This window comes from Eptatretus burgeri, chromosome 5 (genome assembly GCF_056783735.1).
Source record: "Eptatretus burgeri isolate ZD-2024b chromosome 5, Ebu_testis_v1, whole genome shotgun sequence".
Lineage (NCBI taxonomy): Eukaryota > Metazoa > Chordata > Myxini > Myxiniformes > Myxinidae > Eptatretus > Eptatretus burgeri.
The window spans coordinates 56,707,804-56,733,462 of record NC_140965.1 but is presented as its reverse complement, the minus strand read 5'-3'; the positions used below and the strand labels follow the sequence as shown (position 1 = coordinate 56,733,462).

The 25,659-nt window shown below is 36.1% G+C and overlaps 1 protein-coding gene across 9 annotated transcripts in view; it reads left to right on the top strand.

Moving 5' to 3' along the window:
- The window catches only part of LOC147026489 (kelch-like protein 2), a 120,197-nt gene that overhangs the window by 13,870 nt on the left and 80,668 nt on the right, over positions 1 to 25,659 (top strand). For 5 of the 9 annotated variants that reach the window (XM_085881940.1, XM_085881938.1, XM_085881936.1 and 2 more), the window contains 3 exons: positions 541 to 639; positions 841 to 975; positions 25,195 to 25,301. In XM_085881940.1, coding sequence (XP_085738066.1) covers positions 626 to 639; positions 841 to 975; positions 25,195 to 25,301 — 256 coding nt within the window. In that variant the 5' untranslated portion in view covers positions 541 to 625. Of the gene's footprint in view, positions 1 to 540; positions 640 to 840; positions 976 to 1,102; positions 1,428 to 25,194; positions 25,302 to 25,659 lie in introns of those variants that run through there. The other 4 variants (XM_085881941.1, XM_085881942.1, XM_085881943.1 and 1 more) reach the window with 4 other exon arrangements.

Here is a 25,659-nt window from a genome sequence, read left to right as displayed (position 1 = left end):
TTTCCATGGAGCATTGAAGGTGGCAGCTTACTCTCTGCATCATTGTAAAGAGGATATCACGATCATCATTTATCTGTTTTACAAGAACGATGTAAAATTGTGTTTGCCTTTTGATGATGAGTAGTATATTACCTATTGGACATAAGTGATTAAATAAATCAAAATAGAGGTCACTTTCGATTTCATTGATGGTTTCCGAAACTTGCTTGTAGATGAAGTTTTGTGTGATGAGTGCAAGTCATTGCAAAGATTTTACCAAATCTGTTGACTGGTGAAACTTTTTATTCATTTATGTTAAACCGCTTTGACACCTTTTTGGAGGGAACTTCAACATCACAATTGCAAAGCACAAATATTATTCTGAGTGAGATCTTGAACATCCGCAAATGAGTGCTATGTGATTGGTATTCTGTCAGGACTTAAAAGCGTGGATAGTGGTGACATGGATACTAAATAGTATGGATCAACTTGTATGGTCTTCTCAATCATTTGTGATGACCGTACCATCTATTCAAATTTTGACTTTCCTTTTCTTTGCAGATTTTTTTTCGTCATGCAAATAAGAGCTTGTTAAATCTTGGAGTTTGGTTCAAACGGTCCAGTGGTTGAACCTTTTTGTGCTGTCATGGAAACAACAAGGTATATTGCTTATGATTCAATTACATTCATATAATGTGAATTTTTTCCTATTTTTTATGAGCCTTATTGTGTTTCTCAGTTATGTCTGAGGCTGAATTTTCTGCCGGCTTGTGCAGATTAGTTGCTGGATCATGGTGGATGTGTTGTCTCACAAAATTGAAATGTCCCTACCATTTACCTGCTTGTCTATGGATGTGTCAGAAGGAGAATGTCTGAAATGGAGGATGACATGACGGAGAATGACCGCAATAGGGTGTTACTAGTACCTCCATGGCCCAAATTTCAGAGTCCACTGCACATGCGGAAAGCCTTCAGGATCATGAATTCCCTGCGATGGTCAGAATCTCTTTATTTGTTTTTTTTGTCTGTCTCTCTACATTTATACTTCGTTAACACTGTGCCATATATCGTTGGTGTTGAAATGCTATATAGACTTGTATAAATGGATGAACATATCTGATACATCCTGCGTCTGGTGTAAGCCTGCATTGTAGAATAGGGGGAAGCCTTATACCTGTTGTAGAGTTTGTTTCTACAATCTCATTCTTCTTGCGTATGGCAGCTTAGCTGCCGTGGTAGTGATCATTTCTTGGAAGCGTGACTGTGTCGCTGATGCAGTGCCCCTCCACCAGTATGCACTAGTACTCATTTCACTGATCTCGGAAGGATGACAGGAATGCTGAGAAGGCTGAGTCAAGCCCCTGGTGTATTAATTCAGCGGCCAACGAGGCTTGAACTCAGGACCCTAGGATTCCAAGCAGCCACCCTAACCACGAAGTAAACACCAGGTTCGTTTCTACAATTAATGCCCCCAATTTTTAATGGCACCTCAGAATTTCTTAGACCCCTAGGAGCACTAAACCACCATTCTGGGCTATTTATTCATTTACTAGCAAATACAACCCCTTGCTTTGCTGATGGGGATGTTAAGTGTTGGGGGGAAGGGAGGCAAGAGAGAGAGAGAGAGAGAGAGAGAGAGAGAGAGAGAGAGAGAGAGAGAGAGACAGACAGACAGACAGACAGACAGACAGACAGACAGACAGACAGACAGACAGACAGACAGACAGACAGACAGACAGACAGACAGACAGACAGACAGACAGACAGACAGACAGACACAGACACAGACAGACACAGACAGACACAGACAGACACAGACAGACACAGACAGACACAGACAGACACAGACAGACACAGACAGACACAGACAGACACAGACAGACACAGACAGACACAGACAGACACAGACAGACACAGACAGACACAGACAGACAGAGACAGACACAGACAGACACAGACAGACACAGACAGACACAGACAGACACAGACAGACACAGACAGACACAGACAGACACAGACAGACACAGACAGACACAGACAGACACAGACAGACACAGACAGACACAGACAGACAGACAGACAGAGACAGACAGACAGACAGAGACAGACAGACAGACAGAGACAGACAGACAGACAGAGACAGATAGAGACAGATAGAGACAGATAGAGACAGACAGAGACAGATAGACAGCAAGAGAGAGAAAGAGAGTGAGTGAGGGGGGGGGGGGTGGGAGCAGGAAGGAGGAAATAAAAACAAAAGAGAGAGAGAGGTGAGGGGTGGACACGGTTTTAGCAAAGACGATGATATGTTATGCTTAAAGACTGAAAACACACACACACACACACACACACACACACACACACACACACACACACACACACACACACACACACACACACACACACACAAAAACTCATGTCAGAACAGCTGTACACACGACCCAACAGAGTTTGTAAAGTAATCTGCTGGTACATTTGCAAAAACTTTGATATTCCAGTTCCAGAAAATTTGTGGGAACATGAACCAAAAGCAAACAATGAAAACATGGAAGTACCGCTCACCTATGACCTCATGATCCAATCGAGTGTGAACATCAAAAACAAAGCATTACAACCAGATATCATGCTTAGGTACAAAAAAGAGAAGAAGGCATTGCTTATTGAGGTGTTAATACCAGTGATTTTGGAGTAAACGATGCAGAAATCTAGAAAAGGACCAAATACCAAGAACTCAAGAATGAAGTAAAAAGATCCTGGAAGCTGAAGAATGCCAAAGTTGTACCACTGATAGTTGGAGCACGGGAATGATGACGAAGAACCTCACAGAGTTATTAAAAACCATCCCTGGGAATATTATTACAAATGAACTACAGTTGGAAGTCGTCCTGGCCTCAGTAACGATCCTGAAGAGAGCCCTCGGCACAAAACTTTGAAAACGGTAAACTTCACAGCTTGGTCCATGAATCGTGACCCCTTACCAAGATGAAGGTGGACACTTTCAGCCCACCTTGAGAGGACTCCATTCCACATTCTGAAACCTGCATATGTAGATACTAATCAATGACATACACATAAACGGAGGTGGAAACTTTGAGACCTGGTAGGTCTCCATTTCACCTCCTGAAACCCACCCACCATATGTGGAAAAAGCAGGCAACAACAACAACTTGCCCGTGTACACACACACACACACACACACACACACACACACACACACACACACACACACACACACACACACACACACACACACACACACACACACACACACACACACTTTGAGACCTGGTTGTTGAATTGCCGGATATTGAGAGATTGCGAGGAAGATGATGAGGCAAGGGGGAGGGGCATGTGGAATGTGAGGGAGACACCATCTTAAGGGAGTCAGAGATATGTGAATGTTACGTGCTGCGGAATAAATGGACGTGTGCCTTGCAATCAATCACAATATATAGTATCTGTTTAGGGACATAACACATCTGAAAGCCAACAAACACATTGTTGAATAACTCTGCCAGTGAAACACCAGGATGACAGTTTAAAGCTAGGTCGGGATTCAAATCCAGGCTACACAGATTGAGCATGCGAACCTCTCGGATTTCCCGCCTTGGTGTGGCAATTCATTATTTCATAATTGAAAATATTTTTTTCTCATTGTGATTATATAACTTATTTTTCAGCTTCCTACCTCTGGTGTAGAACCGCGGTATCACCGTTGAAACTTGAAGAACACATGCCAAGTGGCTTCACCAAGCATTCTAGGAAATGGTTGAAGAAACTTTTAAAAGCGAAACGTTTAATCTTAATTTGTATTTATCTATGCCAAAGTGACAAGTCGTATAGTGGAAGATTGTACTAAAAGGGGAAATGTCGTGGAAAATAAAATTTCACATTTTCAGCGAGCCAGCCACAGTTGCACCACAGAACAACACGTGGCCAACACAGGTGAGTGACCCCTGAACTTTGTTCAAGTTGATCGATATACAGCATTCAATGACGCTCAGCATGCGAATATTGTAGCACGCTCAACAAGTGGCTTAAGCACCCCAACAAAATGGTTGAAAGGAAACGGCTCACTTAGCATGTGATTATCAATCGCTGAACCATCATATTAAACATACTGTACACCTCCCGGAACCTCCAAAATGTCAAGCATGTCCGAATTGGACAAATGAACACTTTTCTAGGAGTCGGAACTGCTTGTAAGTTTGATTCTGGAGCTCAAATTTTGTAATTCTCCTTAGTTTAAGAGATACTCGTGGTGATCGCATGTGCGGAAATGAAATAATGCCACAGCTGCTGATGTCTCCAGGCATTTATAAACATTGCAATGTACCCAGCGATTCAGAGCTATGATGAACAGGCATTCGATAACATGAGTGAGGAAAGTGAAAGAAAAAAACTTTATCGTTAAGAAATTGTTGTGGCCTGTTCCAAGTCAATGCATGGTTGAGCAGGTCAAAAACCATGGTGGCTTCAGCCACCAGCGAGGTTATCTAGGATACGCCTTAAAACCCCATAGAGAGCTGTGACCGAGGATGCGCCTGATAAAGTATGTAATTAAATATGGCCGTTAATTATCTTCAAAAGGGGTGTTTTTGTTAACCCAAACACCCAATTTTCAGTCATGCACTTCCTTAGCATTTTCTTAGTGTGCATGCGAAGTTTCAGGCTGCTAGATTCCATGGTTTTGGAGTTATGGAGGAGACACACTGACACACTGACTGATACACTTTGACATTTATTGGTATAGATTTATTTATTTTTCTTCCTTTTTTTCCCTACCAATAACATAGCTGTATCTTAGAGCCAACTAGGACTTTTGGAATGAAATTTTGCATCAGTAATAGGAATACAAAGTATGTGGGGTTGACATTTTTTGACCTTCACCTAATTTTAATGTCATGACCTAATTGTAGCCATTTAAACATTTTTCACCAAAACTCGACTTTGGCTTGTCTCATCAGAATGATATTGCCCTCTGTAGATAGCCTTAAGCAAGGTGCATTTGCACTTAATTTACATCATTCCCTCTGAGTTTTTATTTTTTTGAAAGTCAAGGTCACATGTCTCTCTGAAAAAAACTTTTTTTGTCCGCTCAATTTTGCCAATGCAGACCGCTTAGCCTTCCAGTATGTTTTTGTATCGTAATAGCGTACCTGCACAGAAGTTGTGCACCTGATATTTGATTAGTCTCCTTGACCTATATTTTTGGGACTGTCACCTAATTAACCAAAAAAACATTTTTGATCAGAACTTGAATAATTTTCCTCAAATTTTCAAGATGTTGAGTCATGGATAGATTGTAGAGGGGGCCACATTTTCTTATTTTAGACTCTATCTCTAAATGTTGAAGGTCAAGGTCATAATGCGATCCGAAAATAATATGGCCATTATTGTATCCCAGGCGCTGGGGGAGTCTTACCTTTGGCGATCGCCTGGAGATTGCAGATATCTAGTTTTTTTGTTGTTATTGCACCAAAAATGGTTGCACTTGAAAATGGTTGCACATTAAAACTTGGTGCACAATATGTGGCATATGAGCAGATGATAAATGTTGCTTTTGGGATGCCCATTCAAATGAATGGGAAAAAGAGAAAAACTATCTGACCCAAGTCCCAAAAGCTCAAAATGGGAGACTCACTTCCTCCCCACCTATCCCCTTCCCTCCCATACAAGCAAATGAAAAATTGAGACTTAATGATTAAAGCACTTCTTCCCCCAACATAATCACAGTCCTTTCATATTTTCATTATACTCAAAGAGCGAACCAACAAATATTTGTCCATGTTCTACTTGAGGGAATAACTTATTTTTCTTACAACTTTCATTTCCATCGAGTATATTCACAAAGAATAACTTGGAACTTGGTTCTTGGTTTAAGTATCTTTGTTGAGCAGAGATAAAATGATAAACTTCTCTAAATGCCCTTGTCTGACCACCTCCTGAGCCACATATCATTTTGAAATTGTAGGAAATTGTTTTTTTCATTGTTCAATTGATAACCATCAAAGTTTTCAGTCCATTCAAGGATATTTTTTGTTTCTTTACATCCTTCAACTTATTTGTCATTAAATTTATCCGCTTATTTGTTTTATCTACTCTTACCCTGGTTATTTCTAAAATAAGAGTTATTTGATATTTCTCACATTCATTAAGTTTCCCATTTAAATACCAAGGATGATTACATATCCACTCTTTGGTTTGGTTATTGCTTGGTTCTATCATTTATAAATCAGCAAAAAAGACGGCGCTAGCCCGTTAAAATCCCCAACCCAATATCTTAACCCTTGAATATCTTAACACTTATACTTGTAACCATAAGGAAGACTATTGATTCCATTCTCTAAAATATATCTTTTATCATCAAAAGCTCCTAATGCTTTCTTATTTACATTTTCTGTCTATAATTGATGTTTATAACTTCTTATTATATTCATTTTTCTATACTCTTCCTTCTTTAAGGTTAAACAGTTGTAATAATGTTTAAAGTTTATTGTTTCCTTGATTATATTTTTCTTTATTCTCTTTAGCTTCTTATCACACCCTTCAATACTATTATTATCAATACTAGTACGGGCCCGTATGGGTGGGCCCGTAGGTGCGTAAACGATGACTGGATTGGGGCATTATTTCAATTAGATCGGACCAACCGTATCGTAAATGGCCATATAATAATCCATTACCCCTTTTAGTTAATTTTACACCTGCTTGTGCGATAGAAGAACGCATATCTCCAACTAACAATCTTGCTTTATCAGGTAGACTTTCAAGTTTTTCAGCAAAATCTACAATTACACCACTTCCACTAATTTGTTTCTCCAACTCTTTGTTATGTCTTTCCAATTATTTTTGAGCCTGGAATTGAGCCTTCCTTTCGTTGGCAGTTTTCACCAGTGCTGAAATACCACCTGTCAATGCTCCAGCCACACTTAAACCAGCAATTAAAGGAATTAGAAATGGGAGAAATCCTCCACTCGTCTCTCTTATTGAATATTTCTTCAACATTGGTTTTGACATTTTAATTTTAAGTGAGCCAGTATCGTTCAAGATTTTCACCTGTTCTCTTGTGAGCAAAACATCAATTCTTACTGCTCCTTTTCTCTGAATTGGATTAACGTTAATCATACAAGGCTTTTGATTTTGAATACAAGATGATAGTTTATGAAGATTGATTTGATTAACATATACCCCAGTTGGCACTTCACGATTCATTTATTTATCAAAAAAATTATGTGAGACTAATCATAACACCATTATCTGTATTAATCTGTAATTCTGTTCCTTCCAAGAGCAAACAATATGTATCAACTTCTTCACTCTCCTCTTTCAATGTATAGGGAAGTCTCTACTCGATTAGACTTTATAGTTTCCTTTTGAGTACTCAGGTCAATCACATAGATTGTATACAGGCTTTTAAATTCTGTCATATCCAAAATGGGTTCTTTATTTCCATTGCTTTCACACACCTTTTGTAAGACTTGTATGCTTCAGCATAATCATTTTTTCCCAATTTATTTCCAATCTATCTCGTGGATAAAATGTTCCATCTAGAGAAACGCGAAGTTGTTTCACCTTCGCATTATCACTCAACGCATTATTCTTATCAGTAGCAGTATCACCATCTGTTTTTTTTTAATGAGCCACATGTATCGTGGCTTTCCTTCCAGAACACCTAAATTCCATGTGTAAGTGGTTTGGTTCAGTTTAACGTGTTGACATCTTCACTTAATGTATGATACATTGAGTGGTTTCTTTGAGTTAAGGCTTCTGTTCAACATCTCTTCTGTTTTAAGATTAGGAGTATATTCACTAATATACCAACTAATTTCATCAATAACAAATTTATTCTGAGCACCAAAAGCATTAGCAGCACCAAAAAGCAATCTACTTTCATTATCATTTCTTTGCAGTTGAAATCTAATTTTAAGTCCATACAGAACTTTATCATGATCACAAAATCAAAATATACCTGCAAGAGGAACTGCCACAGTAAAACTATTACTTACTTTTGCATCATCATGATGCATTCCTTTTCTTTGACTATATCCAGGGTCTGTGTTTGTTCCTGTTGCCATATCAGGAATAAAACCTTCGACAGCCCCCTTTCCAATTCTATCACCAAATGAATAGAGTGTAAATTTCATCATTTCAGATGTAGCAGAGATATAATCAACCGCTTCAACTTCTTGTGTTCCAATATACAAACTAACACTATCAAACATTTCCCAGAAGAAATAATTTACGAGTGTAGCGTTTGTGTGATTCGCAGCCTCAGTGAATGGAAATTACACAATAAGAAACTTTCGGCTACATTCAAATAAGTTTGTTGATTATTGATTTCAAAACTTTTTGTTCCATTTGCATTCCAGTCTGTTCCAGTTATTGCATTTACCTTGAAGTAGTCTTCTTTTTTAGTAGAGTTTGAGATTACAATTGTATCATCCAAATCATAGATGCTATCAATTGTTTCCATACTTGTATTTATTTGGGAAAAAAAGATGTTAAAACTTTTGAAACCCTGACCCAAGTATTTGAATGATTTTCTGTCGTTCTTGGGGAGACAACTGAGTTTTGTCTTTCTTAATTTCGTTTATTGCTTGCAATTTATGGGATTCCTTTTGGACATCTTTTATACTCTTTATAGCACCCACTGCATTTCCCACAGCAGAAGCAGTTGAACCAATTAGATCTTTAGGTTGATTGAACCAATTAGGTTGCACCAATGTTTAAGAATAGTTTAACCTATACCCATTAGAGTATCAATTATCCCATCTTTTTTTCTAAATTGATGGCAGTCACCACATTGTCTCTTAGGTTTATAGTATCCTCTACCAAGATACATACCTTCAACCTTTTAGTATGGGGAAAGGAACATCCCATCCCCTGTTATTATTTTATATTTTCCCAACTCGTGTTTCCTCACAATAACAATCGTATTTATTTATTGGAAAACTTCACGTAGGTGAATTCTGATGGATATAATTTCTCCATTAAAATAAATCATGCGATTATCTTGGTCGGTTATCCTATAATTTTCTATGTATATGGTTTTTCAAGACACGGGAAGATAAACCAGATTTTTTGGTTCCATATTGAATTTATAACCAATTGGGGTTGAGTATGCACTGAATGAAAATATTGTATTTGTTCTTATTCCATCATTATAAGCACCATCAATCAAATCACAGTGAATTAATCCCAAATTTATGCCTGAGGATATTTGAATGACATTATCACTGGAAAACGTCCCATTAGTTTCAATCTTTTTTGAGGAGAAACCCAATAACTCTCAAAATGAATTATCAATTGTGAAATCAACCTTGTAGTTTTTCAGTTTAATTGTTGATTTTGAAGTTTGTTTTTTAATATCGATAACAATATTTTTTGGTTCATCACCCTGTTCTTTCATAAGGCGAGCAATTTCGGAAAATATTTGAGAAATCTCAAGTGCTCCGGGTGAAACTGTTATCGTTTTGTATCCACTTCCTGGATTATAACTAAACTTATCATTTTTCTCTGTGATATTAAACAAGGTATTACAAGTTTCCATCGAGAACAAAGACGCCTCATATTCTTTTGTTGCATCTAGTTGTAGTGGGTCTGGAAATGAAGATGTGTGGCCGCTTGTTGTGAAATGAAAACTGAGGATTGTGCTTCTCATCTTATTTAATATGGAATAAAACATCTTTGTATTGACATTTATTAATTATTTTCATGTTCATCAACTGGTCTAAAATGGCTGATGCTTCATTAAAACAATTGTTATTTCCAGGCTTCTTACAACCTAACAGCAATAACAGTCTATTACCTAATTGTGATGGGTCATTTGGAAGAAAACTAACACTTGAACCACGCCTACTTAAAGCCTGAATAATGTGTTTCTCCTTCTCATTCTTCCTACTGTTACCAGATATATTGACCCTATAATTAAGAGAGTCCAGCAAATAAATATATACTCTATAATCCTTATTTTTCAGATCCAATGGTTTATCAAAATACTTTTATTCGTTCCTCACAGTTGAACCTTGTCTTCCATCTTTTGTCAGAAGAAACATTCATCTCAGAGTTAATTTAACAGGTGGTTGAAAAGAACTCAAGAACCTTGATTCAACATTACATATCAATCTCTTTTCTTGAACAAGATGGAATATTGCTGGTTGTTCTGTTGGAATGAGACCTGCTATGGTTTTGGAATTTGCTGAATATTAATTGTTTTGAAGAGCCTTCACAATATAATCATGGGGTTGATTTATCTCTTCCAGTTGTTGAAATAATCCTTCATCATCATATTCTAATTCTACTCAATTCTCTAATTCTTCCACCATCATTTGGCTGAAATCTTTCACCATTTGAAGTTGTTTATTAGTATATTTATTTGTGGGAACCGTGGAAGCATCTGTAATTTTTTGTTGGAAAGTTTTTAAAGTGGTTTAAAAAATTTATCTTGTTTTCTTTCAAATGCTTCTTCACCCATTAGTTTCTGTCTGCTTTTCTTCTTTATGTCTTCATGTTGTTTTACAACTTTTGAAACCAACTCTTGATGTTCCTTAAATCTTCTTGCTATTTCTTTCGCATCCATTTATTTATTGGAAAATATAATTTACTGAATTGTAAAGGTCAATGGAGAAATTTTCCTTTTCTTCATCATTAAAGTAGATGTGATTAAATAAATACTTTTCTTTAAATATTTCGTCAAATTCTTTATTAACATTAATACGAGTTGTAATTTCTTCTTCACTAATACTTGTATCTCTGCTTTTCATGTTTGCGTTGAGTTTCTTCATCAACATCAAAACCTAATGATAAAATCTTAACTCTATTACCACTCAGATGTTTAATAATTTGCCTCATTCCTTCAGGATTAGTTTCTAATATCCCAAAACCACCAGATTTTAGTTTCTTTAATTCACTCTTACAATGTGAATATTTTGTTGTACCAAGAGAGACCTCCTCAAATATTTGACCTTCATTCCTCAATCGCATCTGTTCCTCTACTGAAATGTAGTAATAATATTCACCTTCTACTTCTCCTGGTTGCATTGCTCTGGTTGTTGTAGATACAATACGAATCACATGGTGTTTTTAAAAAAACACTTCCAATATTTTCATTTTTACTATTCAAGAACCTTGATTTATGAAAGTTTTTTCCAGAAGCAGATTTACCCACAAGATTTATAATAATAGTTGCCATTTATATATGTAATTGTTTATAAAATAAAAGATATATCCCTAAATATCTCATCCTAATTCACAACAATATATTTATATTTTTCAGTCGTGTGCTTCATCTAATCCCCAAATTCTTTTTTACTACACAACGTAAAACAATAGACTCTCCAAAAATTGTTTTTTAGCTCGTGAATTTAACTTGAATAAAATAAAAGTATTAGCATTTTTCTTATTGAGTGACAAGGGAGTTGAAAGTGTGATTGACTAAGATAAATACAATTACAAGAACAATGTCTCCCTCTTGTGTAGTAGCTATCCATTACTGTTTGGTTTCTCTCATTAACCCAATCATCAAAGATAATGAGGTTCTTTTTTGATTTATCCAAATCTTGGGGTGAAGGTATATCATCCGTATTATCACGAAGAATACAAGTTATAGATTTTGATTTCTTTTTACATTTCTGTGTATCACAAAATAGTTGTATTATATCTTCAATGTTATAATCATCTCATTTCTTTTGAAGTTTAATTAAACCGATTATATCTCCTTTTTGAAGACCCACATTAAACCTTGTGAGAGTCGTTGATACTCAGGTTGAAAACATGACTTTGTGAAAATTATTAAATTATCATAATCTAAAAAGTTGGGAGTAAGGAGCATCTTTAAAAGCAGGCAGGTTTTTCCACATCCACTTGAACCAACTATGAGATATCTTAATGAGTTTGGAAGATTTTTATGGTTGTTAAATGTTATCTTATTTTCCCAAATGGGTAAAAAAAATAATTCATTTATATATTTGGAGAAGAGGTTATTTAATTTTTTATTGGCTTTTTTTTAGAAACTCTATGTTTTCTCCTAAGTTTAGGTTTAATTTCAAGATAATCCATTATTTTATTTATACAATATCTTGTGTTGATATTTCCGTGAAAATGACAATTGTTAATAATATAAATTATCATTCCATGAAACATTTGTGTCATTTGTTCGGTCTCTTCTCTTGAAAGAAAAGGTGTATTATCACCCACGTACTTAACATTCATTTCTCTTGTTAATGTTGGAAAGTAATTCATTTTTGATGTAATTTTGAAACAGTTATGTTCTTTTATGTGTGTGTATATATATATATATATATATATATATATATATATATATATATATATATATATATATATATATATATATATATATATATATATATATATATATATATATATATATATATATATATAGAATTTTTTTTTCATTAATTGGAAGATAAATCACAGAATATACATTGTTTATGGGCTTCTGACTCTGTGTTTAATCCCACTCTATCACATGCAGGACAATTCTCAAATTTGTCATATGGAGAATCAGGGAATTCAAGAGGCTCAAGATCTAGTATACTATTCATATTTATAAAGTAAAACTTTACTTCAAACAAAATTCATCTTCGGTTATCATAACTCTCACACAAACTCTCGTTATCATAACTGTCTTCTGTTCCAACAGAGATACTATCATCACTCTCATAATCTTCAAAATCTTCAGTTGAATAATGACTCATTTAATTAGTAGAAAAAATATCACCATCGACATCTATATACTTTTTTTCATTAACAGATTCAACGACAACATTTTTTATATTAAAGGTAATTGTAAAATGGTCCTTAACTACTACCGAATGAAATGTCATTTCACCTGATATATTAACATCCTTTATTTCATCAAGATTTACATATTTAGGGTAGTGGAACAAAAATACAAATTTATCCTTGCGTATGGCAGATGGTCTTATCTTTTCTTTCTAAAGCTTCATCCATAACGTTTTTCGTTTTTGATACTTTTTCTTGTTTCATTGCTTTTTAAGTTTTGAATATATTGCCAGAAAGTGAGGAGAAACTTTTGTTAGAGCTACTTTAATTGATATCCTTCCAGATATACTCAAAGCCCTTCCACTGAAAGAAATTGAAGAACTCGTATTATTCACCATAATTGTTTTTATCCAATAGTTGTTATATTTGTCTTTATTCAATTTTACATCCTCGACATATTTCTCAGTATCTTTTACAAATGTAGAGATTGATGGAAACTTGTCTTTTGTGTCTTGATACATTGTATTTATTAAGTGAAAAAAGTTGGTGGATAAAATGGTTTTCAGCACAGATTCACCTGTAAATTAAACGGAATTTTGATCAAGAAAATATTAGTTGAAGCAAAGTTTTGCTATACAAATATGATGAATACAACGTATTGCGATGTTTGTAATCATGAATATAAATGTTATAAAAAAACACCTTCAAACCAACAAGCACACATTCAATTTTTTCAGACAAATATCTCCATTTGAACAAGAAACAAAACATTGTGATCGATGTAAAATTGATATTCTTAAAAAAAAAAAAAAACATTATATTAGACACCTTCAATCACGCAAACAAAAGAAGAATGAAGAAAGGGAAGGGGCCACTAAATTCTCCATTGAAAACACTGATGGGGGCATTTAAAGGACATATAAAAATAAGATTGTTTTGGTTTAAAGACCCTGGACCATCTTCAATCATTGAAGCTGTTGATATGGTTAAACAAAGAATTGAAATTGTAATTAAAAATACACATAAAGTGAAATGAAAATTTTTGGTTTTATATGGGAGTAAAATTGAATATGGTAAGAGAAGGTGATGAAACTACTCCATATGTGAGAACAAACCCTCACTTTATCACATCATGTCCAGATTTTGTAACATGTGATGTTTACGATGAACTCCAGAGACAAGAACAAGATGTTGATAACACTGTAGTAGGTCGTGCATTTGCAATTACAAAAATAATCTTTTTAGATATACACATCTTAAAATCAGATACTCTTCAAGCTTCTTCATATCTTGATTTACCAAAATATATAAAACTAAAGAAAGTGGTTGTTAATATTCAAAACAAAGATAATAAATGTTTTCTATGGTCTGTTCTTGCTCACTTACATCCTCCACAATGGAAACCTGAAAGGGTTGAAGATTATCTAAATGTTAAAGATTTAAAGTTTCCAATGTCATTGAGAGATATTCCAAAATTTGTGAAAATGAATAATCTATCTGTTAATGTATATGGATTAATGGATACAAAGTTCAGATATGAAAAATTTCAAATAACTATAAAAATGATGAAACACACATTGACCTTCTATGTTATAGTTTGGGGAAAAATTCACATTATGCTAATATCAAAAATTTATCAAGACTAATCATCTCACAAGTATTCAATGGAACAAATAAAACATATACCTGTAAGAGATGTCTCAACTTCTTTCATATGAAAGAACGATTAAATCAACATTCAAAATACTGCAGTAATCATAAATCAACCATAATTAATATACCAAAAGTAGGAAAGAAGATATTCAAAGATGACAACAAATCCAACAAACATCCATTTGTGATATATGCTGATTTTAAAAGTATCCTTGAAAAGATAGATACAATTTCTCTAAATCCAAATAAATCATACACAAATAAATATCAAAAACATACTCCTTGTGGTTTCTGTTATTATCTCAAATCATCTGTTGGTGATAAATACAACAAGTTAGAACTTTATAGAGGAGAAGATGCTTCAGAGGAGTTTGTAAGATGATTGGAAAAAGACTGTCTAAAACTAAGAGAAATAATGGTTAAAACCTATAAACCAATGCCATTAACAAAGGGAGAGAAAAAGGAATTGAGGAAGAACAGTATGTCATATTTGTGAGGAGAAAATTGAGGGAGAGTTCAAAGTTAGGGATCATTGTCATCTTACTGGTAAATATAGAGGTCCAGTTCATTCCCGTTGTAATCTTAATTACAAGCCCCCAAACTTTATTCCTGTCTTTCTTCACGACAACACTCACTATGACACACATATATTTATAAATGAACTTTCAAAGACATATGGAGATATTTCTGCCATTCCTAACACAGATCAAAAATACATCTCATTCACAAAAACAATTCATACATCCCCCATAAGCCATATCAGAATTCTTGACATATTCACGTTTATGGCAATTCCATTATCTAACTGAGTATGAAATATTAAAAAACTTACCAAATGTTAAATCACATTTCTCAAATCAAGAAGAGACTGATCTCTTATCACAAAAGGGAATATATCCGTATGACTACATGGATTCATTTGAGAAGCTTAAAGAAACACAACTTCCTTCAAGGGAAAGTTTCAATAGCAAGTTCAATAAAACTCATATTTCCGATGGAGATTATACACAAGCTAAAAAGGTTTGGGAGAAGTTTAAGATAAGAATCTTGGAGAATATCATGATTTGTATCTTAAAACTGATGTGTTTGAGACTTTTAGAACAATCTGTCGTAATAAATATTATTTTGGATTAGACCCCGCTCACTATGACAGCCCCGGATTTGGCTTGGAGTGCCATGTTAAAAATGACAAAAAGGATTTGGAATTAATCCGTGATAAAGATATGCTTTTAATGGCAGAGAAGGCTAGAAGAGGAGGAATATCTCAACTATGTTCCAAGAGATATGCGAAAGCAAATAACAAATATCTTTCTGATTATAATAAGAATGAGGACAACTCTTATCTGATGTATTATGATGCCAACAATTTGTATGGGTGGGCTATGTCTCAATCTTTACCTCAAGGAAAACTTAAATGGGTGAAAGAAAAACATTATGAAAAAGTTTTCCAAGACATTGTTATCTCCTCTCAAAAAGAACTGGATGAAGCTGAAGTTGGATATTATTGTGAGGTTGATTTAAAATATCCAAAAGAACTTCACAACAAACATAAAGACCTACCCTATGCCCGTGATAAAGAAAGTCCAAGAAAAGAATGGTTAAGTGATTACCAACAGTCATTTAATATAAAAGGTAAATCGACAGAAAAATTACTTACCACATTAAATGATAAAGAAAGTTATGTTTTTCATCAAAGGAACTTCAGGCAATATTTATCTGCTGGGTTGAAAGTTAGGAAAATTCATAGGATTTTGAAATTTAAACAGTCATTGGTTCAAGAAGTATATTGTTTTTAATACAAAAAGGAGAACAGAAGCAAAAACAGATTTTGAGCATGACTTTTATAAATTAATGAATAATGCTGTATTTGGAAAGACTATGGAAAATGTTAGGAATGGCAAAACATAAGACTTGCTTCATCTTGGAAACAGGCTTCAAAGTTAAGTAATAGACCAAGTTTTAAGCGAGCGGAGGTGTTTTCAGAAAACTTTTGTGCTATTCATTTGAAAAAAGAGAGTATTGAAATGGATAAACATATTTATATCGGAACATCAATTCTTGACTTGTCAAAGTCGTTAATGCATGACTATTACTATAATAATTTAAAACCAAAGTACAAGGAAAATTTATCATTGTTGTATATGGATACAGATAGTTTTATATTAGAAATTAAAACAAGTGATGTATATGAGGATATGATTGATAATATTGATCTATATGATACAAGTAATTATAAGTCAGGTGATGTGTTGTTTTCATCAAAGAATAAAAAGGTTATTTGTAAGTTTAAAGATGAATTGGGTAACGAGTGAATTTATAGGATTGAGATCAAAGTCTTATGCTTGTAAGTATCTATCTATAATTCCAGCAATCTCTGTGTCTGTCTGTCTGTCTGTCTGTCTGTCTGCGACCGCTGTTTCTCGACGACCGCCAGTCCGATCTCATTGAAACTTGCCAGCAATATTGCCAGAGACCCGCGGATGTGCCTTGTCGAGGTTTGATATCGATTGGACGAGCGGTTTCCAAGTTACGGCCATTTTACTGCCTTTTCAGTGTTGAAAAGGTGTATATAAGGCAGCTGAAGGTGTCGTTCTACCTTCTCACCTTATCATGACAATTTTTTCCCAAATTATTAATAACCGGACGACCACCGGTCCGATCGGATTGAAACTTGCCAGCAATATTGCCAGGGACCCGCGGATGTGCCTTGTTGAGGTTTGATATCGATCGGAGGAACGGTTCCTAAGTTATGGCCACTTATCTGTCGACCAATGACAGGACACGTTGCTATGACATCATGAATGACGTCACAATTAACGTTTATTTATTTATTTATTTATTTATTTTTTTGCACGATTGACGGTCCGATCTGATTGAAACTTGCCAGGAATATTGCTGGGGACCCGTGGATGTGCCTTTTCAAGGTTTGATATTAATCGAATAAGCAGTTCCCAAGTTACGGCCATTTATCTGTCGACCAATGACAAGACACGGTGATATGACGTCACGAATGACGCCACAATTCATGTTTATTTATGAATTTATTATTATTAATTTTTTTTTGCACGATTGACGGTCCGATCTGATTGAAACTTGCCAGGAATATTGCTGGTGACCCGCGGATGTGCCTTTTCGAGGTTTGATATAAATCGGACGAGCAGTTCCCAAGTTACGGCCATTTATCTGTCGACCAATATCTGCGAGAGAGGGGGGACGGGAGAGGGGGGGATGAGAGTGGGGGCCGGGGAGAGGGGCGAGAGAGGAAGGGCGAGACTAGGGGGAGAGAGAGGGGTGGGAGTGGGGACGAGAGAGAGAGAGCGAGAGAGGGGGATGGGAGAGGGGGTGTGAGAGGGGTGTGAGAGAGGAGGTGAGGGTGGGGGCGAGAGAGAGGGGCGAGGGAGATGGGAGAGAGGAGGGGCGAGACTCGGGGTGAGAGAGGGGGGAGAGAGGGGGGAGAAAGAGGAGGAATAGAGGAGGGGTGAGACTAAGGGGGAGAGAGAGGGGGGGAGAGAGGGGGAGAGAGGGGGGAGTGAGGGGGGAGAGGGGGGAGAGGGGGGAGAGAGGGGGCGAGAGAGGGAATGAAAGAGGGGGTGAGAGAGAGGGGGCGTCACAATTCAAGAGAGGGGGAGAGAGGAGGGGCGAGAGAGGGGGGTGAGAGAGGGGGGCGAGAGAGGAGAAGGGAGAGAGGAGGGGCGAGACAAGGGGGGAGCGAGAGAGAGGGGAGCCACAATTCTTCTTCATTTGATATGACGTCACAATTGACGCTGGAGACCTGAATATGTTTCCCAGGTGTTTCCCAAATTATTATATATCTTTCTCATCAATAAATGAGCATTGATGAGTGGTTTAAATAATTTGGAAAAAATACATCAAATTTAGAACTTGTCAAATATTGTAAGAAATTAAAAATTGATAATGTGGTTATATGTATGAGATGAGTTAACAAATGTCTAAAAATACAAAGAATATTATTATGAACTTCGAAGATAATAATGGGAACGATTCTCATTGGGTTTGTAATTTTTAATCGTCAAGACAAATATTATTTTGATCGTTGTGGTCTTCCACCACCTGTTGAAGTAATAAAAAATCTTACAGAATGGTGTTTATCAAACATTTCAAGTCCAACAATTAAATTCCAAGTGTTGTGGTCAATTATGTCAAAATGTGTTATGTCAACTCGACAAAAAGAAATTTTTTTATGATATTATTTTTAATCTAATATAAATCACTTATGTTGGAAAAGATGGTTCTATCTGTGGTGTATCCCAAGAACTGGATATTGATTTATTAAATTATTACACAAATGCACAGGTTGAATGACAGAAATATAGTATAGCAAAAAATATTAATATGAAAAATGTTTATAAATTAATAAATTATCCAAGCCTGACTGATGCGAATGACTTGGTGAGATAAAGTGATTTATCACAATATATATTCTTAAAGAAAACAGCACGTTTTGTTAAACAAGTATCATTTACAACCAAAACACCTGGTTTGACACATCGTACACCTTTTCTTATTAAATTCAATTATCTGTTTAGTATTGAATTTTATAAAGAAGGAAGTATAGTTAATATGAGAATAGAGAAATGGGGGTATAATATGTGTGATTTCGGATATAATTTGTCTTTTTCATTCAACCGAGAAGACCTTCACGATTTTTATCAGTTTCGTAAAGAAGAATATTACCCTCTTGGTAAGAATCAGGAGATATGTGGAAGCACAATTAGCAAACAACAAATACACGATTTCGAGAATAGGAAATTAGATGATGGTGAAGCAATAGTTTATGTAACAAAGAAGGAAGGAAATTGGATAATTATACATACTGATTTAACAACAGGAAGATTGGGTGGTATTACGTGTCATCATATTAATGTATCACATATTTCTGATACATAAATGACAGCAAGAAGGCTTCAAGAAAATTATAATTTTTGCATTCAAGGATACCTACAAGAAAAGGGTGTTAGATTTTACATTCCTTATGAATTGGAACTTAGACACGGCCATTTTTCAATGAAGAACTGGCCTTGTACTGATATTTTAAAACCCACAAATAGAGGTTTTATTAAAATATTAAATAAAAATGAACTTCTTAAGGTCATGAAATATTAAACTCTTAGAAATCATCATCAAATCTTATTAGTTTCCTTTTATGAGAAAAATAATTATGGATACAAGAGTATCACAGAATCCAGATGAATAAATGTATGATATTCTATGGGGTGCAAATGGTTCAAGGATAGTATGGGATGAGGAAGGAGTTGAAGAAACTGAGGCAAGAGAAAAGGAGGAGAGGGTGAAAAAAAGAGAAAGAAGAGATAGGAGGAGAGGGAGAAGAGAGAGGAGAGGGAGAAGAGAAGGAGGAGAGGGAGAAGAGAAGGAGGAGAGGGAGAAGAGAGAGAAGGAGGAGAGGGAGAGTGAGGAAAGAGAGAGAATGAATAAATATTTAAAAATAGAAACCAGTGAGATTATAAAAAGATCGAAGGTATAACAGAAAATAAATCACTCTCAATGCACTGGGGAGGAAAACTAAGAATTGATAAGTCTATTAGAAATATATGCATCAGGAGTATTAACATCAATTTCAGGGAAAAGATTTAAATGAGAAAGTGAAGATAAGAGAAAGAAGGAAAAGATTATATTATCGATGATGCTGGTGTAATTGAATTTGTTTAAAGTTTTACATTTTTTTCTTAATTAAATGGAGGAGACTGTGAAGACATTTCTATGGATTCTTTTTGTTTTAAAAATTATGATTCAAATGTGCATGTTGGAAACTAAAAAGGTTTTTGCACTCTGTCGGAATTTTTCACATAAATAAATGAGTTATTGTCTCAAATGTTAAAAGAAAACCAAGAGTAAAAATATCTCGTATGTTAAAAGTAAAAATAATAGCGTTATACAAAAAGGCACATGTTTGGTATGTGGCTCTAAAAAGAGTAAATTCATCACCAAACACAAACGGGGAGATAAACAAAAGTTTTTCTTATCAGGAAGTAAATCTACAACAACTGGAATACCAGGGAAATGATTCGTGATTAGTTTCCGACACACAACATATTTATTTAATTAAAAAATTGTTCCACCTCTTCTTTGTTTCTACACACACAAGCCACATCCACACAAGCCCCACCCACACAAGCCCTACCCACACAAGCCACACCCACACAAGCCCCACCCACACAAGACACACCCACAGCCCCATCCATTCATCCCACCCATCCCCTTCCCCTTCCCCTTGTGCACCCTCACCTTTGACCCACCACACCCCCTCATACCACCCCCACCCGTCCCACACCTCACACGCACACACACATGGGGAGGGGAGGGGTGGGATGAGGGAGTGGTGGGTCGTTGGGGGAGCGCACCTAATCCCCGACCCTAACCCTAACCCTCCCCCCAACCCTAACCCCCCATACTCCCCCCCACCCCCACCCCTTTACACCCCCTTTATTCTTTTGTTTTTGTAATTAAAAATTAAATAATTGTAAGCAAAGCAAATACAATAATTAAACAAAATTGAAAACATTGAACAAAATCTTCGTTTCCAGTCGTCTGAAGCTTTGTAATTTTGAAACTCGATCACCATATTCTATTCAAAACAGAGAGAAAAGCCATAAGGGTATATAAAGATGATTATATAATGATATTAATAAAACAATAAATAAAGCATTTACTTCCAGAAGATTGAGTTTTGTGCCAGGTACAACCAGGCAGGCATTTAAACTAAAAAAAGTAATTGAAAATGAGTTAACACTGTGGTTCAAAACAAACAAAAATTAACACCAAAAAAGAGAGACAGAGACAGAGAGAGACAGGGGATAATTTTTCACCTTTCTTTTGACATATCCAACGTCGGAGGGTGTGACACAGAGACGGACACAGAGATGGACACAGAGGGATAATTTCTCACCTTCCTTTTGACTTTTCCAACGTCAGAGGGTGTGAAAGGTCTTCCAACCACCGAGACATGATGCCATTTAATTCTCTTCAAAATGATTGAAGATCTATAAGGATTTCATTCATATGCTGCCATTATTCATGATATTCGTTGGTTTCATTTTCAATATCAGTTATCAACGATGTTGTTATTGGGGACAACCTGTCAGAAAAAGAACAATAATTATTAGTTGTATAGTGATTTAATTCTGTATAAAACAACAAATAATGAATCGGTTTAAGGATCTCACCTCTCTTCTTGTGAAAAAGATTGATCAGCAAGGTCGGAGTACTCCTCTGAATACTCCATTCTCTGATTGGAACAAGCCAAAGCTCGCATTAAAATAGGGCAAGTTGATAACAATGCAAATGAGGAAACAATGGGTTTTTTCGGGTGTGTCTCACAAAGGAAATGAGTCGCATTTTTATTTCGGGCTTTTGGGGCTCAACCAGGCTTTTAACACAAAAAGGAAACGGCTTGCTTCAAGTGATTTTGTGAAGAACTTTCATAAAATATATATCATACTTTCATAAAATCATAAATAATGATGAATTTGGAAAGACTATGGAAAATATAAGGAATCAACAAAATAATATGTGGCTCAGGAGGTCGTCAAACAAGAGCATTAAGAGAAGTTTATCATTTTATCTCTGCTCAACAAAGATACTTAAACCAAGAACCAAGTTCCAAGTTATTCGTTGTGAATATACTCGATGGAAATGATATTTCTTGGAAATATGGAAATGTTGTGAATATACTCGATGGAAAATGTTATAAGAAAATTAAGTTATTCCCTAAAATAGAACATGGACAAATATTAGTTGGTTCGCACTTTGAGTATAATGAAAATATGAAAGGACTGTGATTATGTTGGGGGGAAGAAGTGCTTTAATCAGTAAGTCTCAATTTTTCATTTGCTTGTATGGGAGGGAAGGGGATAGGTGGGGAGGAAGTGAGTCTCCCATTTTGAACTTTTGGGGCTTGGGTCAGATAGTTTTCCCCTTTTCCCCATTAATTTGAATGGGCATCCCAGAAGCAACATTTATCATCTACTCATATGGTCTGGAGATTTGTCACAAGAATGCTATTTTCCCCACACTCACCTGGACATGCACAAAAATGATGATTCTTAAAATGACTTCATTTCTTTGCTAACCCTCTTTAGTGAATAAATATGTTTGTTGTTTTTGTGACATATACGTTATGATTTTTGTAGAAGTGATCCATCTCAAAATTTGTCTTTCACTCCTTTTGCTGTGTTGATTTATTTTAAGAAACTTTCTTGTTCAAGTAGCATTACAAAAATAATACCCGTTGCTGTCATTCTTTGCTTGTGCAGATGACTTGTTATTCCTGAAAGTCCTTTCCCAATGTCTTCCCTGAAATGAAAGCATAAATAAAGTGACGGCATCTGTGGCTTTTGTCTGTCATGTTTCCCACCTCCTTTCTCCCCGTCAGCAAACGTTGTTGGCAAAATTAACAATTTCTTACAATGCTGCTTCTGGCATCTAAATTTACTTCCCACTTCTTTTATTCTGTTCGGCGCAGTCAACAGTAAACTTTAGATGAATTGTGAATTTTGTGGAAACATTTTTTTTCAAATGAACTTTTTTATTCATAACTGCAGAGATAAAACAAAGCACTGTTATAGTTGGAGAAGGTTACAAGTCAGGAATACCTGTAAAAAACATGTACAAATCAAAATTCAGTGGTTGTGAAAGTATTCAGCCCCTTAGTTCAGTACTTGGTGAAAGCACCTTTTACAGCAATGACTGCTATGTGTTTTTTGGGGTCAGTCTCCAGCAGCTTTGTGCAGTGAGATGGAGAAATATTTGCCCATTCTTCATGTGAGAATTGCTCCAGTTCTGCCAAGTTTGATGGGGATTGTCGATGTGCTGTGATCTTCAAACCTCGCCATAAATGTTCAATTGGGTTCAAGTCAGAACTTTGACTGGGCTGCTCAAGAACATTTATTTTCTTCTTATCCAGCTACTCCAGTGTGGCTTTGGCTTGGTGCTTCAGATCATTGTTTTGTTGAAATGTGAATCTCCTTCCCAGTTTCAGATTCATAGCTGACTCAAGCAGGTTTTTATCAAGGATTCTTCTGTACTTTGCACCGTCCATTGTCCTTTCTACTTGACAAACTTGCCAGTCCCCGCTGATGAAAACCAGTCCCATAACATGATGCTGCCACCACCATGCTTGACAGTAGGGATGGTGTTGACTGGGTGATGTGCAGTGTTAGGCTTGTGCCAGACGTAACACTTTGAATTTAGACCAAAAAGTTCAATTGTTTCTTGTCTGACCATAAACCATTGCTCCACATGCCTGCAGTATCATGAAGATGCTTTTTCACAAACTCCACACGAGCTTTTAGATCGTCTTTTTCAGTCATGGCGTCTTTCTTGCCACTTGGCCATGGAGGCCAGCATTGTGAAGGGAGCAGGATATTGTTGATTGATGAACACTGAACCCCATCTAAGACATAGAGCCTTGCAGATCTTTCAGTAATTGGTGGATTTACAGTGACATCCTAAACCAGTTTCCTGCTTGCAGGGCTGCTGAGTTTGGATGTGCAACCTGATCTGGGAAGAGTCTGAGTGGTATGATATGCCTTCCACTTCTTTATGATGGATTTCACCGTACTCAAAGGGATAATGAGTGACTTTGTAATTTTATTATAATCCTCTCCTGAATAGTGTTTCTCCACCACTTTATGTCTGACTTCTTTGGAAAGCTCCTTGATCTTCATGTTTGCCTTGTTGGTGGACCAAGTGAGTTGCACCTTAAAACTCCTTTGATAAGTGGGGGAGTTTAATTTTTAAGTTAAACCACTAATTACATACAGGTAAAACCTATTACACTTATTTTGTAACCTTTCAAACAAATAATTTTCTCCTGAAGTGATTTCAGGTGAATTAAACAAATGGTTTGAATACTTATGCCACTGAGAATCATCTGATTTTTCTCTGTTAATCTTATCCTTTTGCTTTTGTGGGCCACTCTATTCATTGAACACTCTTAGGGTATTACAAAAATAACTTGATGTATACTACTTGTATATATTATGCTTCTGAAAATGAGTATGAAAAAGTACAAGATTGTTCACCTGCACTAAAGGGCATATACACGTAGCTCAATAGACCGTACTCGGCTAGAGAGTGTTGATTCTGTCATTGCTGTTCCAAGGCTGATGTTGCATGCTCAGCTGGGATGCCATGGGAATCCAAAGAAAGCTGCTAAGGGCATTGTAACACAGCCTTACTCACTGAGCCTGTTAAAACACATAATATACAGTATTTCCAATGGAAGTGATTTTCATTCTTAGTCAAATTCAAGAATATAATTTTAATACATTTTTGAGTCTACAATAGGCTGAGAGGATGGCCTAGAGGTACACACACTCACCTCTAAGCTGTCTTGTCTGTGTTTGAATCCTGACCCAGCTAAAAGTTGTCACCTTGGTATTTCACAGGGCGATTCATCAATGTGTGTGTTGGCCCTCGGATGGAGTTAAATGGGAGTTCCCTCTGCCGGCATTTATTGATGGAAGTTAAATTTCCCACGGTGTCACGAAGAGGAGACGAGTTATCGCCGACACCCTGAACAAATTCAAAATTCCTGTCCTAACCTTCAGAGGGAATTGCAGCAGTGGCACAGCCGCACCCTCAACCAATGAGACTACCTCACAGCCTTGTGCGAAATATGAATGATGACGAAGAAATCTGAAAAATAGCTGTTGATGTATTATGTATTTTTGGGATTGAGTATGTTAGATGTTTTGTTGGTGTTGTGATTTGGGTGCTCATTTTGATTGCCATGTGTTTGATTTTTGGTTTTATTGATTTTTGTTTTTTTGGCAGGCAAGGATTACTCTGTGATGTGGTGCTTGTAGCTGATGGATTGGAGATTGCTGCCCACAAGCTGGTGCTTGCTACCTGTAGCCCTTACTTCCACGCCATGTTTACTGGTAGGATATGCATCAAAATCTGTTTTCCAGGTCTTTTAATAGTTGTTATTCATTCCGGTATCAACACTCGTAGAAAAGCAAACACCGGGGGTCAGAGGAAACAAACTGACAAGGAAATTATTACCGACAAAAGACATACCATCTCAGAACTTTATCAAGAGAAGGAAAGTCTTGTGTATGGGCCTGTAGATGCAGAAACACCTCAAAGCACAAGAAAGCCCGATTGTTTGTTTTGTTGATCTTCCCTCAAACATAATTACAGAAGGAAACTGGTGGTTTCTCAATTCAAAGCTAAGCCTTGTGTTGGCTTAACTGTTGAGATGGCTGGCTTAAGATCTTAGGGTCTTGAGTTTGAGCC